The following is a 14,485-nucleotide window of genomic DNA, read 5'->3' as shown; positions in this document are numbered from 1 at the left end:
AGTGCAACCTGAACTCCCTAACAGAAAGAAAAGTGTCCTGAATTCAGACTTCTAGCCTCTTAAACTGAATTTAAATAGTCTCCACTTAACAAATAGAAACTAAATTTCTATTTGTTAAAACCACCCATGTGTGCTATTTCTGTTATAGCAGCATTAGATAACTAAGATATGTACCAACAGAATTTTCTTCATGTAACTATGATACAAGTACCTTCTTAAGATTCCTTTGTTGTTATGTGCCGTGGAGTTGGAGCGGACTCATAGATTCCTTTACAAATTGGTTTTTCTCAGACTTTTAGAATAAGCTCAACTATTTGTCCTCCTGGATTTCATCTTAAAACAAGCTCATATTAAAATGCAAAGAGGAATAATGCCAACAGAGACATTTAAAAATTTTACGTAAATTGAATGAATGTTGTTTTTCCCTTTGATTTTATGCAGCTGAATAGATTCGTAAGATGAATTATAAAACAGTCCTGAATATGAAATTTTTTAAATAATAAAAACACCATAGTTATTGCTACTGTTAGTGCATTAAATATACCATATAACTACAAACATATATATATGTTACATCTAAGAGAGTCTTAGATATTGATCCTGGTGGTATAATCAATAGTGCTAGTATCACTTGTGTGATCAAGCTCCACAGCTGTGACCTCTACCAGCAAACTGCAAGTGAATGAAATACTGCCAACTTTCAAATTGCATGTGCTAACTGAGGGTGACCTTAGACTTTGATTAATCATTGATTCTAAATTTTTCTTCCTGAGGGAGGGTAAGGAGTGGTGGAATGACTGACTTTTATTTCTTTTCCTTTTGCCACTGAATTGATCAGTAAAATTGTCAGCTACAAAAAAGAATAGGAAAAATGAAGATAAAATAACAAGAAGCATTGCCCGTAAAACCTATTCACCTATATTTACAATTGGGTATTATAAATTATGTATTAATTTGAGTTCAAATGTGTAATTTTAGACTGTGAAGTTAAGTCTTTTGATCTGATATTTGAAAACAAAAAGGCATTATGCCTCTTTGGATTCTAAGATGGCATCTACTTGGGAATTTAAGAGCACTGATAAGGTACAGAGCCACTGTGAAGGACCTACAGATTATTTTTCTTCTACCAAACCTCAGTGCTCTTGAATTCCCATACACTCCAAACTATAGAACATGAGCATGATGACTAAGTGAATCTGAGTAACTTTCTGTCCTGAGAGCTGCAGGACATGGTGATGTATTTCTCCTCATCACCTTTCTTCTTCTGGCATTCTGCACCTCTTCCCTGTACATTTTTTTTATCAGGCTTGATCCTGTTTCAACCTGAATTTATCCTTTTATAACTAAAATGAATTTTCAAATATGTGAGAATAATTTAGTAAATAATTTTTTTAATAAAATAGGAGGGTAACATAATTTATTTTATTTTAGTTTCTCAGAAAGCACATATTAAAAGAGTGGGTAAATTAATTTCTTTTTATCTTCATTTTACACCAGCAAAATGAATTAAGTACAGTGCCACCACCTGAAATGTGGAGATTTTATGGATTGACTAAAACAGGTGAGGGGTGATCACCATGGTAGCAGAGAAAATGTAAACATGTGTATGCCCATATTATAGCATATTATAGCAGAGGTTGCCTCTCACTGACTTTGGTTTTTATTGAAATACAATGGCTAGCTGACTAAGTTCTCAAAAGAAGAGTTGATCTTTTTGGCATTTTAACAAACAAAGCCTTAGCCTACTTAGGTTCTTTGCCCATGGTTCTTTATTTCACAAATTCAATAAGACCTACATTTATGAAAACATCTTTTTTTTTTAAAGTGGGGTTTTAGAACAATGAGATACCATCTTGCTCCAGCACTAGGAGCAAAGTCCAACAAGACAGAAAATAACAACACTGGCGAGGATGCAGAGAGACTGGGACTCTCACACACTGCTGGTGGGACTGTCAAATTGTACAACCACTGTGGGAAGCAGTATGGCGATTTCTTAAAAAGTTGGAATTAGAAATACCATTTGACCCAGCCATTCCATTACTAGGTATATATCCTAAAGAAGTGACACCCAGGACAAGAACAGATATACGCACACCCATGTTCATTGCAGCACTATTTACAATAGCCAAAATATGGAAACAACCTAAATGTCCATCAACTGAAGAATGGATAACCAAACTATGGTACATACACACAATCGAATACTATGCACCCCTAAAGAATAATGTAGAATCTGCAAAACACTGCATAATGTGGATGAACTTGGAGGACATTATGCTGAGTGAAATAAGTCAATCACAGAAGGACAAATATTGCATTGGTCTGTTATTGTAAAAAAGTCAAGGAAAGGTTTATATATAGAAGGGAATTTTCTTTGTTGGTTACCAGGGGTGGGAAAGGAGGGTAGGAAACACTGTTAGATAGGTAGAGACAAGTATTGATTTAGGTGAAGAGAAAAGCAACATACCAAATGTGAATGATCAACATGGTGGCATTGTGGAAGTGGAAGACATAGAGATGTACATGGGAGGTACAGACAACAAAGATGAACCCTTTTGCACATACAGTCCTGGATTGTCAGTGAAGGCAAACATGGGAATATATGGGTGGATAGATGGGTGGACAGGCTGAACTATGAGGTATGTCTATGCAGGGGGTAGTGTATAAGACCATGTATAGGGTTGGCAGACAATGTTTCTACAAATGTATTGGTATGTTCTGTAAGAATTCCCAGGTATATAGTAGAGCTGACAAGGGTCAAGTTTGTAGTTACTTCTCGACCAGAGCCAGCGACCCAGAGAGAGTGAGTAGTTGGACCTGTGGGCTTGGGACCATGGTTGCAGGGGACATCAAGCTCAACTGGCATAACATACTACACAAAACATTGTTCCACATCCTACTTTGGCGAGTAGTGACTGGGATCTTAAAAGCTTGCAAGCAGCCATCTAGATGCAACGATGGGTCTCCCCTCATCCAGAGCAAAGAAGAATGAAGAAAACCAAAGATTCATGGAAACAATTAGTCCAAGCAACTGGTACACCTGCGATCCTCAGCCTACATAAATATGAGACCAGAAGAACTAGATGGTGCCCAGCTATCACTGTCAACCACTCAGAGGGGGATCTATGTAAGAGATCCTGGATAGAGTGGGAGAGCAATGTGGAACAAAACACAAAATCATTTGGGGGAAAAAAAAAAAAAGGGACCAGGTTTGCTGGTCTAAAAGAGCCTGATGGAAGCACTGAGACTATGGTCCCTGGCTGCCCTTCAGGTCTGGAATTGAACCCACTCCTGTGGCTTCCAGCCAAACAAAAGACAGGCACATGAGTTGAACATTTACACTAGGTAGATTCATTCCTTGGAGACAACAATCATGGGAGAATAGAAGGCCTGTGTATGCACAGGGAGTCAGCTCAGGGGCAGGAGTTCATGGTCACAGGGAAGGGGTAACTATGGGGAGGAAGTGGGAGGGGAGCTGTTGCATTGTGATAAATTGTAGGCAACGTCATGAGACAAAGTGTACGTGAGCTGCTGTATGGAAAGTGGATTTGCTCTGTAAACTTTTACCCAAGTCACACACACACACACACAAATGGAGTTTTAGGGGCTGATAACTTTAATCAGTTCACCCTAAACAGTTTTGAAGGGACTCAGTTTTGAAGCACCATGCAAATATATGGATTTTCATAAAGATGATATATGTTAATTGATTGTGTCTCACTTTTCAATTGACCTGGCTTCTGTAAACACAGCATGGGTACAATATCTATTTTAGCTTTTGTGCCAAAAATATGGTATAAAAAGTATGGAAAATTTGAAAAAGTTGGTAGTAGGTAAAATGTGGATGCCACTTCCACTGTTAACAATCTATTTTCATTCTCTCTCCTTTGACTCTATAACACAAATTCATCTTGGGGAAACATGTATGATGGGAATATAAATCTGCATAGGTTTTCTTTTTCTCAAATAATAATGATTTTCAACATATGCCTTTTCAGTTGAAATGTCACATCAATTATGTAATATAATTAAAATCTAGACTATTAGGTATATTGATTCAAATGTGAAACAAACTGGAATACAGTAGAATAAGTGTCCATTTGATATGTGGATCAAGTAAACTAGATACTTCAATTGTTATGCTGTGGTAATTTGAATTTTGGCATAATGTTCTTAGATTTAAAAAAAAAAATTCCTATTGACTAATAGAAACAAAAAAGAATTTGCTAAGCATTTCTAGAAATAGTACTGAATGGAGAACCTTCTAAAAGGCATTACTTCTAAGCTCAATTAACTTCAGTAAAATTTTTTATTTGGTTTTAAGGTTTATAGATAATAAATTCAGTCATGGTACATTATTTAAAACATACTAGCAAATCTATCTTTTTTAAAGAACACCTTAACTTCACATTTGTCTGCAGGAATATTATAACACCTCTGAGGTTTGAATTATGAGCACCAATTATTGTAATCTGCATCCAATTAATTCTGTTTATGTTCCAATTTCAACTAAAAACTTCAATTCATCAATGTTCTGAAGCTCACATCTTTAATAAATTAAATGTATCTATTGTCATGAAAGAGGTATTCAAGCAGTATAAAATAAGAACCATGTTACAAAAATTAATTGGCTTTCACATTTTGATAACTAAATCTTCTTTTAATTGCCTATCTAGTTTTCTTCCCCCCCTTTACTGTGAAAACCAGTCTTTCGGCAATTTTTAAAGTTAATGATTTTGAAACACAATGTGTGACTTTTGGGGTGAAAAATACAACCTGTTACTAAAAGTCTCATGATACAGAAGATGTGGGAGAAAAAAGGGGGAAAAGGTATTGAAGATCAAATTGAAAAGCAAGAGATGTTGTAAAAGGAGTACTACATCAAAAGAATTGAGCGAGAATATAACGGTTGTTTTTGTATTCTTTTTCAATAATGTGAAATGAATGCAGTCTTCATGCCACAAAGAAGTACTAAGTAACAGCAGACTCACTGCCCACATGTTGATGCTGAGTGGTTTCATTGCTGTTAATTTAGAATGCTCATATTGCATTTTGCATACGACCCAATAATTTATCATCAGTAAGCAACGGCTAACCAGTTTACATTTAAGGAAAGTAAGCTCTTCTTGGAAAAAAACAAAGTATGTTTGTTTGTTGTTGTGGCTGTCTTTTAAATCTGGTCAATGACTGTGTTAGTGTGTTCTTTAACATTTACTATTTTTCAAATGCACCAAAGTTCCTCTGTAGTTGGAACCAAAGCTTAAAAATAATGTGACAAAATTGCTCATCTATCACTTTTGCAAGGAGAAAATAAGGACAATTTTAAGAGTAAACTTTATACATGAACTTAAAAAGTCGTAACTTTTTTAGATATGATGCAAATATATAGCATATGTGCATATACACAAGCATACATACACACAGTTGGCCCTCTGTGTCTGCGGCTTCCACATCTGCAGATTCAACTAACTGTGAATTGAAAATATTTTTTGAGGGGGAGCAATTAAGTGGTCAAAGCAATCCCTCAAAGGGTAGAGAGAGCATGAAGTCCTACGTATACAGCATTTAGAGGGTGTCAGGTATTATAAGTAATCTAGATTTGATTTAAAATATACAGGAGGATACAGGGGTAAGTCATACACAAATACTACACTGTAAGGGACTTGAACATTCCTGGATTTTGGTATCTGGGGGTAAGGTGGAGGTGGGAGTGGAGAACCAAACCCCCTGTGCGTACTCAAGTACGACTGTATGTATATGTACGTGGCACAAACAGTGAAGCACTCAGCTGCTAACTGAAAGGTTGGTGGTTCAAATCCACCCATCGGTGCCCTGGAATAAAGGCTTGGTGATCTACTTCCAAAAGATCACAGTCATAGAAAATCCTATGGAACACAGCTCTCTTCTGAAACACACAGGGTCACCATGAGCCAGAACTGACTCTGCGGCAAGTGGTTTGTTGGTTGGTGCACGCTTGTTAAATATATCATGTCATACCTGTATTATTAAAAAGCCATCTAATTATCGAGATGCACCATATTTAATGAGATTCACTGTGCTGACACTTTCATTACTGTGATTTTTACTTTTACATGTTAAATATTTTACTTGCACTGGGTAAATTATTAAAGTAGCAATAAATGTTTTACAAGGAACACTAAGTAAATCAATTTTAGTTTTTCTTCAACCAATTGATATGTGGTAGCATTAATCTATAGCTTTGAAGTCAGTACTCCTGAAAAAGAAAAACAACTTTTGCTTCCCCCTCATAGTGACTGATACCAATGGCAAGAGTTTGCTGTTACTTTCATGTTGGTAAATATGTATATTAAAGTAGAATCTAGAAAAATGTCCAATAATTTTATATTTGCATATTTTATTTTTTGAAGGGAAGTATTAATTTTATTCAATGTGTTTCTGTATTGTGGTAAACACTTGCCACTTCAACAATCTCTACAATTGCAGTTTATGACATTAATTATGTTCATCATGTTTTAAAAATAGATGGTAAAATTACTCTTCCAAGTTATGAGATATTTGAAATAGAACTCAAAATATAATTTATACTTCAAAATGTATCTGAACTGATAATAGAACCTTGTACTGGCAAAAAAAAAAAAAACCAATTCAGTAACTGCTATGTATTTGGAATGATGTACATGTATAGTGTATACTTACCAATTCTCTTGGGCCATACGGCTCACAGAAGGTGACAGCATTGCCATGCATAATTGCCCCACACTGTTCTCCTGTCTCACAGTTGTTACAGTCAACCCTGCGGGAACAAAGAACACATTCCCAGTCTGAAAGTGTACGAGATAGCACTAGGTGGTTTACTGCTCAGGACAGCAAAGATGAAATAGTTATTGTTATATAGCTCAAAATCAGATTTTGAGGAAGATAATGGTATTCAGTACTGTGACATGATTAAGGAGACCTGAAGCCAGAAAGATCCGAACTTAAATCCCAATTCTTTCACTTAATGGCTGGGTTGGGCAAGTTACTTCACATCTCAAAGTTTCAATTTCTTCCTCTGCAAAATTATGATAATACCACTGATGTTAATCTCATCTACCATTTAGAGGATTGAATGAGAGAATGTCTATAAAATACACAGTACAGAACCAATCTCATAGTAGGCACTTAATAATGGCTGATGTTATTATTGAAAATTACATAAAATACAGCCTGTGTCCAAGGAAAGGATGTTTGCAAACATTAAAAGATAAGAAAATCAGCATCCATTCATATAATGAACAAAAATCAAAAGATGCTTTACAAATTTTAAACATTTTTCTTTTCAGTTATGGTCAGAGCAAATGTTTATGATACATAAAAAATAAATAAATAAAAAGCAAACACACTGTCATGGAGTCAATTCTGACTCCTAGCAATCCCCATTGGGTTTCCAAGGCTGTAAATCTTTACAGAAGTAAATCGCCTCATCTTCCTCCCTCAGAGCAGCTGGTGGGTTTGAACAGCTGACCTCCTGCTTGGCAGACAAATAAATACCTTACTTACTACACCATCAGAGCTCCTTAAATTTTTAGAATAGCCATTGTCAAATAAATTTGCATGTATACATTCTACTATGTTAAAATAATCGAGTCAGATATTATTTAATCCACACATTAGTATATATAAAACAAGAATTAATATGTCCAAATAACAATGCAAGCAAATTTTGGATACTGGCTTATTACATTACTTGGCAAATAATTTTATTAGCTGGTTTACTATAGTACTACAAGATGAAGTGGTTAAAACACCTGAGGACAGCACCTCAAAAGAAAATTTATTCATGCCTTTATCTAGTAAAAGTTGAGGGTATGAATATTTTGGATTAGACTATTCATAGTTACAGTAACATTTATAATGCTCTGTATCGTGACATTTCAACCTGCAGCCATTACATACCTAACATGTAGAAAGAAAGATCTATGCTTCCCTTGTCTGAACGTCAAACCACATGAGAGCTCTATTTCATGTAGAAAGAACATTTTCAAGAACATTTCACATTCCAGGTGCCAAACATTATGGAAAGGGCACCCTGCCCTTGGTTTTAGAGATCACTGCATTATGCCCTTTCAGCTGTGTACTCATTTCAGAGGGAGGGAACTGCCACCCTACCAGGAAGAAGACAAAAGTGTGAAAAGAGACCAGGTAGTCTGTAAAGCCAAGAGGCAGAAGCACAATAAATAAGTAAAAACTTGGCAAATACACATAAGTGCCCCATATGTGTATAAGTGTATGTGTACTGCATGGAAGAAATAACTGGGATTATTTTAATCTTTTGAGCTGTGTTCTCATACAAGGAGATCATCAAAAACCTTTCATTTATTTATTTTAAGAAAAAATAGAGCAGAATTTTTTATGTGAAATTAAAAATGTTAGTACCTCAAAGCATCTTAAGAGATTTAAATTTTCTCTTGATTACTGAGAAGCAAGATTCTAATAAAACGTCCTTGACAGTAGAATAGACATAGCAGTGGCTTCATGATGGCAACAGCACCCTACTCACCACTTTATCCCCAGCATGCTGTACGCCAAAAATACTTGTTGAATGAATGAATGAAAGCAACTTCGTAAATACAACTATTATTAAGGTCTGATGGCTAAACCATGTAGACTAATGCCTGGCACACAGTAAGCACCATCCTATGCTTCAGGAGTAATATGTAAAGGTTTGTTTTCCCTACAGAGAACTTATTATATGAACTTTTTGCTGCTGTTTATCTAAAGTGCACATGCAATTTTTTCCTAAAGGCGTGTGGTTGGGATAAAAGTACAGAGAAACAGCACAAAAATCATAATGAGCTTCTGATTTTAGTGGTAGATAAGGATTATTTGACCTCTAAGTCATTGTGAGATGACTTGAGAAAAGGCATTAACTTTGACAGAGGAAAAATTAAAAGAATGCTCACACCTCACAAAGGCTATCTGCCACTGGCCTTCAGTGACTCTGAGCTAAAGACATCATTGTTGCTGTGAAGTCTGAAGCCTGCTGTTTGAATTCTCATAGCAAGCTTTCTATCTATAAATATAGATCAGCAGTTCCTAAGTTAACTTTATATCAGAAAATGAATATCTATATAAAATCTAGATATTAACAACCCCCCTCCAATAGTTTTGATTCAGGTAGAGTCTGGACATCTGTATATTGTCTAAAGACAATTCTTATATTGATGGCCTGTTGTCGTTTTTGTGTGCCATCTAGTTGACTCTGACTCACAGTGACCTTATAGGACAGACTAGAATTGACTCACAGGGTTTCCTAGACTGTAACTTTTATGGGAGCAGTAGCCAGATCTTCTCTCCCAGAAAACCACTGGTGGGTTCGAACTGCTGATCTTTTGGTTAGCAGTCAAGTGCTTACCACTGTGCCATGAAGGCTCTTTACAGATGGCCTACAGCCTGGCATTAAAGAATCAATGAATAGATGATAGACGTTTAACATGTTTGGAGAATCACTTCTATTATGTGGAATAACAAGAGCTAAAATAAATAATAAATATAAGGAAAGGGGAACAGCTATTGCTCTTCCCCCCATCTGGCTCAACAACTCCTCTTATCTCTCTCTTCTTCATCATGCTTTATAGCTCCAGAAATGTAAAATAAAATGTACAAAATAATTGGTAACATGTTGGAGAAATATGACTCACTGCATTGCTACCTGCAAGTACAATGGCTTTACCAGGGATTGATGGGACAAATCTATAGCTTCCTCCCAAAGTCTTTTAAATGTCCTTTGCTTGTATTTCTCAGTTTGATTGGGTTTGTAAACATATTTTAGTTTAGTTTACCCTGAATGCCCATCCCTCTGGGTGGCCAAATCCAAACCAACTTCTCTTAACTGACAGTGGAGTTATTTACTCATTCATCACTTACTGTTTCATTTTTGTATTTGAGGACTTATAGGCACTGTGGCAGGCTTTAGTAGTACAAGTGCCAATGAACTATTGTCATTTTCTTCAAGGAGTTTACACTGTATATGCAAAGACAGAGGAGTAAATACAGACTCACAAGCTAATCCAATGATAGTTATTTATTGCATTCTATTATGGGTCAGGTACTCTAAAACCCATTTATATCTCTCAACTTCTCCGTAAGATCATTATCAGTACACTTCATTTTATTAATAAGAAAATTGAGCTTCAGAGAGGTTAAACAATTTGCTCAAGGTCACAAGCCTCGAAGTTGACATGATTGTAGTTTGGGCTCTGGACTTGCTAACTCCAAAATCAATGATATTTTCCCTGCTCCTTACTCCAAGGGCTTCGAACCACTCCTTCCCAGTTCAGTCATGGCCACAAAGTGAAACCAGAACAGATCTGAATTTGTAAAAATGTTGTTATACCAGAACAACCAGAATGGGAAAACTACAGGTCAACATCCTGCTAGAAACTTAATCTCCCTCTTAGAAAACAAGGGCAGTGTGCACATTGCATAGCAACCCAATCTCTTTACTGGGAGACTTGGAAACAACTGTGCCTGGCTCAAAGATGGCTGCTGACTGCACTGCTTTGACTGCACAGCACTTTCCACACTCCTGTCAATAATTTAATCTCCTGCATCAAGCTCCTGAAAGGGCTTACTACTCCTCTTTCGTGTCTCCCATTCCAAGGTAATTTTTCACATTCTAGTTACCATTCTCCTTCACCCACATTTTGAAAATTTGGGTCTGTTCTGTTTTCCCTGCATCAGCCATGACTTTGAATGGGTTTGAACCAGTTTTGAAGGCTTGCTTGCTCCTTGTAACAGAAGATGCATCAGTTATGATGGTAACTGAGACTGGGGAAGTAAAAGAAAGTTTCCAAACGATGTCGTCCCAGAACTAGCCTTGAATGAGGATTAGGAGTTACTTAAGCAAGGAAGAAAAATGAGAGCATGAGAGGACTCAGAAATCATAGAGATTATGACACAAAAACAGAACCCCATATACCCAAATTATCATCTTTTCACATGTAATTAATATAAAAAATTATGAATGACATAGTTTACAGTATTGTTTTCATACTAAACTCAAATTGTGAAGTATATCTTATACTTTTAGTACACCTTAACTCAGACTAGCTACATTTCAAGGTCTTATAGACATATGTGACTAGTGGCTACATACTGGATAGCACAACTCTAGAGAATTACAGGACTTGGAAACTGACTGCTTTCTGAATGTGCTGATGATTGGAGATGACTACTGGCACAGATTATACATATCTGAAGTTCAGGCAAAGGAGATTGGGACTGGCACAGCAGTTTAGGATCTGGTTGAAATTATGTGAATGCATATCATTGGAGTAAGAAAGCTATCAAAAGTGAGAAGAGGTCCAAAAATGGATTCCTGGGGATAATCATATTTTCATAGTCTGGGTTCTAGCAAGCTCCAACCAAATCATGACCATTAGCTGTGTATCAATTCAAGCCTTTCTCCACTTACTTTTCCATCATTATTGGCAACAAGGTTCATTTCTATTTATGTTCCTAAGCAACCATGGCAACTTTCCTGACAGTAAATCTGTAACATGACCTTCTTAATATTTTTTCTATCCATTAGTTAAGCATTTATAACTACACATATGAACGTCATTATCATAAAGAAAAGGGGAAATCATTTCAGGATGAAAGCAATATCCTGGTGGGGACCAGACTTTACAAACAGCAACTGGTGGTCATGGCTTCCCCCAGTAAAATGGTGCTCCATGTCAGGAAGATAAGTGGTGAATTTAGAAAATCCACGGATGTAAATAAATATCTAAGTTCCAAGAAAAGTCACTCCTGGCTCACTACAGAATTTCAAACAATACCCAAGGTCTTGGTGCTGTCTCAGTCCTATCTCCTCCCTTTCTTGGAATCTTCTTGTGTCAACAATTCAGTTTGGTTGAGTGAAGTTAGGGTCTTAAGCCCAAAGACTGTTCTCTGTTAATGCTGCTCATATTCTGAAATCCTAATTTTCCTTTATGGAAAAGTTCTATGAGTTCCTAGGAACTGGGGCTCAACTTACTGGACGATGAGTGGCTCAATTTTCTTCAGGCTCAGAACAACTTTAACAACAACAAAACGCTGCTGCTGGAAAAAAATTGCCATTGCTTGTTCCTGACATTTACATCTGTGGCCTCACCACTGAACTTCTGCTTTCTTATCCTCTCATGAAAATGATGGGCTTTGTAAAGTTGTTGTCATTGTTATTTGTCATCACGTCAGACCCGACTCATAGCGACCCCTCCTTGGGTTTCCGAAGCAGTATCACTACAGAAATAGATTGCCCTATCTTCCTTCTGAGGAGTGGCTGGTGGGTTTGAACCGCCAGCCGTGTGGTTAGCAGTCAAATGCCTTAGGCACTATGCTACCAGAGCTCCCTTTGTAAAGTTAGGGAACATATTTGTAGAGATTTGTGGCAAGAAGTTTTAAATAATCCCAGTTAAACAGACTTTTGTTTTTCAATTTAAAAAGGAATAAGACTTCCTAAGCTAAGGATTAGAAATGAATTGCTTCTCTGTCTAGTAGTAAAAGTAATACTGAATGTTTCTCTAATCTAATTTATTTTCCAATATGAAAAACAGAACATAAGAATCTGACAAATACCATGATGTATTACATGAATCTTCTACCTCAAAAACTATTCTGACATGAATGGTATGAATAAAAGACATCTTAAGGGAAATACTTGCTATTCTCCAAGATTATGCACACCCCTGGCCACCTTGAATTTGTTCAACTTTCTTAAAACCTATTAATCACCTGTCTAACATTCACATGGAATGTCGCCAGGTCTCATTACCCCCTTAATTTACAAATGATGGGGAAACAACAAACAAACAAAAAAACCTCATTGTCATTGAGTGGATTCCAACTCATGGTGACCTCCATTGGGTTTCTGAAGCCATAAATCTTTACAGAGGTGGATTGCTCCATCTCCCTTCTGTGGAGTGGCTGGTGGGTTTGAACCTCTGATCTTCTGGTTACCAGCCAAATGCCTTATCCATTACATCACCAGAGCTCCCTAATGATAAAATAGGACCTTAATTCAGGTTCCCTGATTCCTTGTCAATATTTTTCCCACTCCACCTTAATACAGCCACTAAGAGTAAAGAACTCCATTTATTTTTTTTTTTAAAGCACATTTCTCAGAGTATTTGTCATCGTTTTTACTGTCAAGGTTTATTTGGAAAACGCCTAAGGCATTTGACTGCTAACCAGAAGGCTGGAGGTTCAAACCCACCAGTCACTCCTTAGAAGGAAGATTGGGCAATCTACTTCCATAGTGATACTGCCTTGGAAACTCAAGGAAGGGTCGCTATGAGTCGGATCCGACTCGACGGCAGTGAGTATGGTTTTTATTTGGAAAAGTAACTTCCTCAAAATTTGTTTTTCCATTTATAGGTTTAAAGGATTTTGTTTCTACTAATGAAAATGTACAAAAAATGAGAGAAATGACAAGAATTTTACAGAAAATATTAAGAAGGAATACACTGGACTATACCAAAAAAACCCCGAACCCACTGCCATCAAGTCAATTTTGACTTATAATGAGGTTCATTGGGTTTTCAAGATGGTGAATCTTTACAGAAATAGATTGCCCCATCTTCCTTCCACAGAGTGGCTGGTAGCTTTGAACTGCCAACCTTCTGGTTAGCAGTGAAATGCCTTAAGCACTGTACCACCAGTGCTCCTTCACTGAATTATAGCACATAACAATCTAATTCAATATTACTTTGACTATGTACATCCTTAGATAATTCATCACTGTTGATTTCATATACACACTGTCTTTTACTTAGTAACAAAAACATAAAAGAATCAGTAAATGTAACGACAGGTACTTGCTGACCAACAAAACTGGGTCAAACCATAAACATAAAAGAAAAAGCAACGCTTTGCACTGAGGTTTTGTTTTTCACTGGCACAAGCTCGTTGGTCAGTCTGAAGCTTATTATTTTGGTGTCAATTCTCTTTCTTCTCTTTTTATTATTTAGGTGGTTGTTTGTGTCTCTGGACAAAGAATTACATGTGATGTGCATTTGAGCTGTAAAGAGTACACTGCTGAAGGCACAATTATGTTTTTAATCCTGATTTTAAAATTATTGGGCATGAAAATATGTCAAAGTCCTGTCCAATAGGCACAGAGAAATCTAAAGTGAAATGTCCCTGGGGCCTGGGGGCCTCTACACACTGCAAGGACTCACATAGTGCTTTCAGGATGTCAGAGAGAGGAGGAGGATTAATGAGGAAATTGAGCTTCTTTGCACAACTGGAGATTTATGAATGGCTGGTGGTTACATCATCCTGATAACAATAAATAAAGAATCGAAATATTATTTTCTTGAGAGAAGTCTAATGATATGACCCATTCTTCTTTTCAGATCACAGTGAATCACTCAGCCTTTAGTCAGGCACGCTGCTGAAGCAAGTTAATCACCTGGAAACTCACTGACAATCAGTTATCATCAAATTCTCATTTGAGATACATGCCATTTGTCCCCAAGAC

General features: G+C 36.7%; 1 protein-coding gene across 1 annotated transcript in view; it reads right to left on the bottom strand.

Moving 5' to 3' along the window:
* Positions 1–14,485, bottom strand: part of RELN (reelin) — a 710,657-nt gene that overhangs the window by 342,564 nt on the left and 353,608 nt on the right. The window contains exon 7 of the mRNA XM_007944540.1: positions 6,679–6,775. Coding sequence (XP_007942731.1) covers positions 6,679–6,775 — 97 coding nt within the window. The remainder of the gene's footprint in view (positions 1–6,678; positions 6,776–14,485) is intronic.

This window comes from Orycteropus afer, unplaced genomic scaffold, assembly GCF_000298275.1.
Source record: "Orycteropus afer afer isolate SDZICR_OR568_19922 unplaced genomic scaffold, OryAfe1.0 scaffold00007, whole genome shotgun sequence".
In the NCBI taxonomy this organism is placed as follows: Eukaryota; Metazoa; Chordata; class Mammalia; order Tubulidentata; family Orycteropodidae; genus Orycteropus; species Orycteropus afer.
The sequence above is the reverse complement of the archived record's forward strand: the minus strand, read 5'-3'. Positions and strand labels throughout refer to the sequence as shown.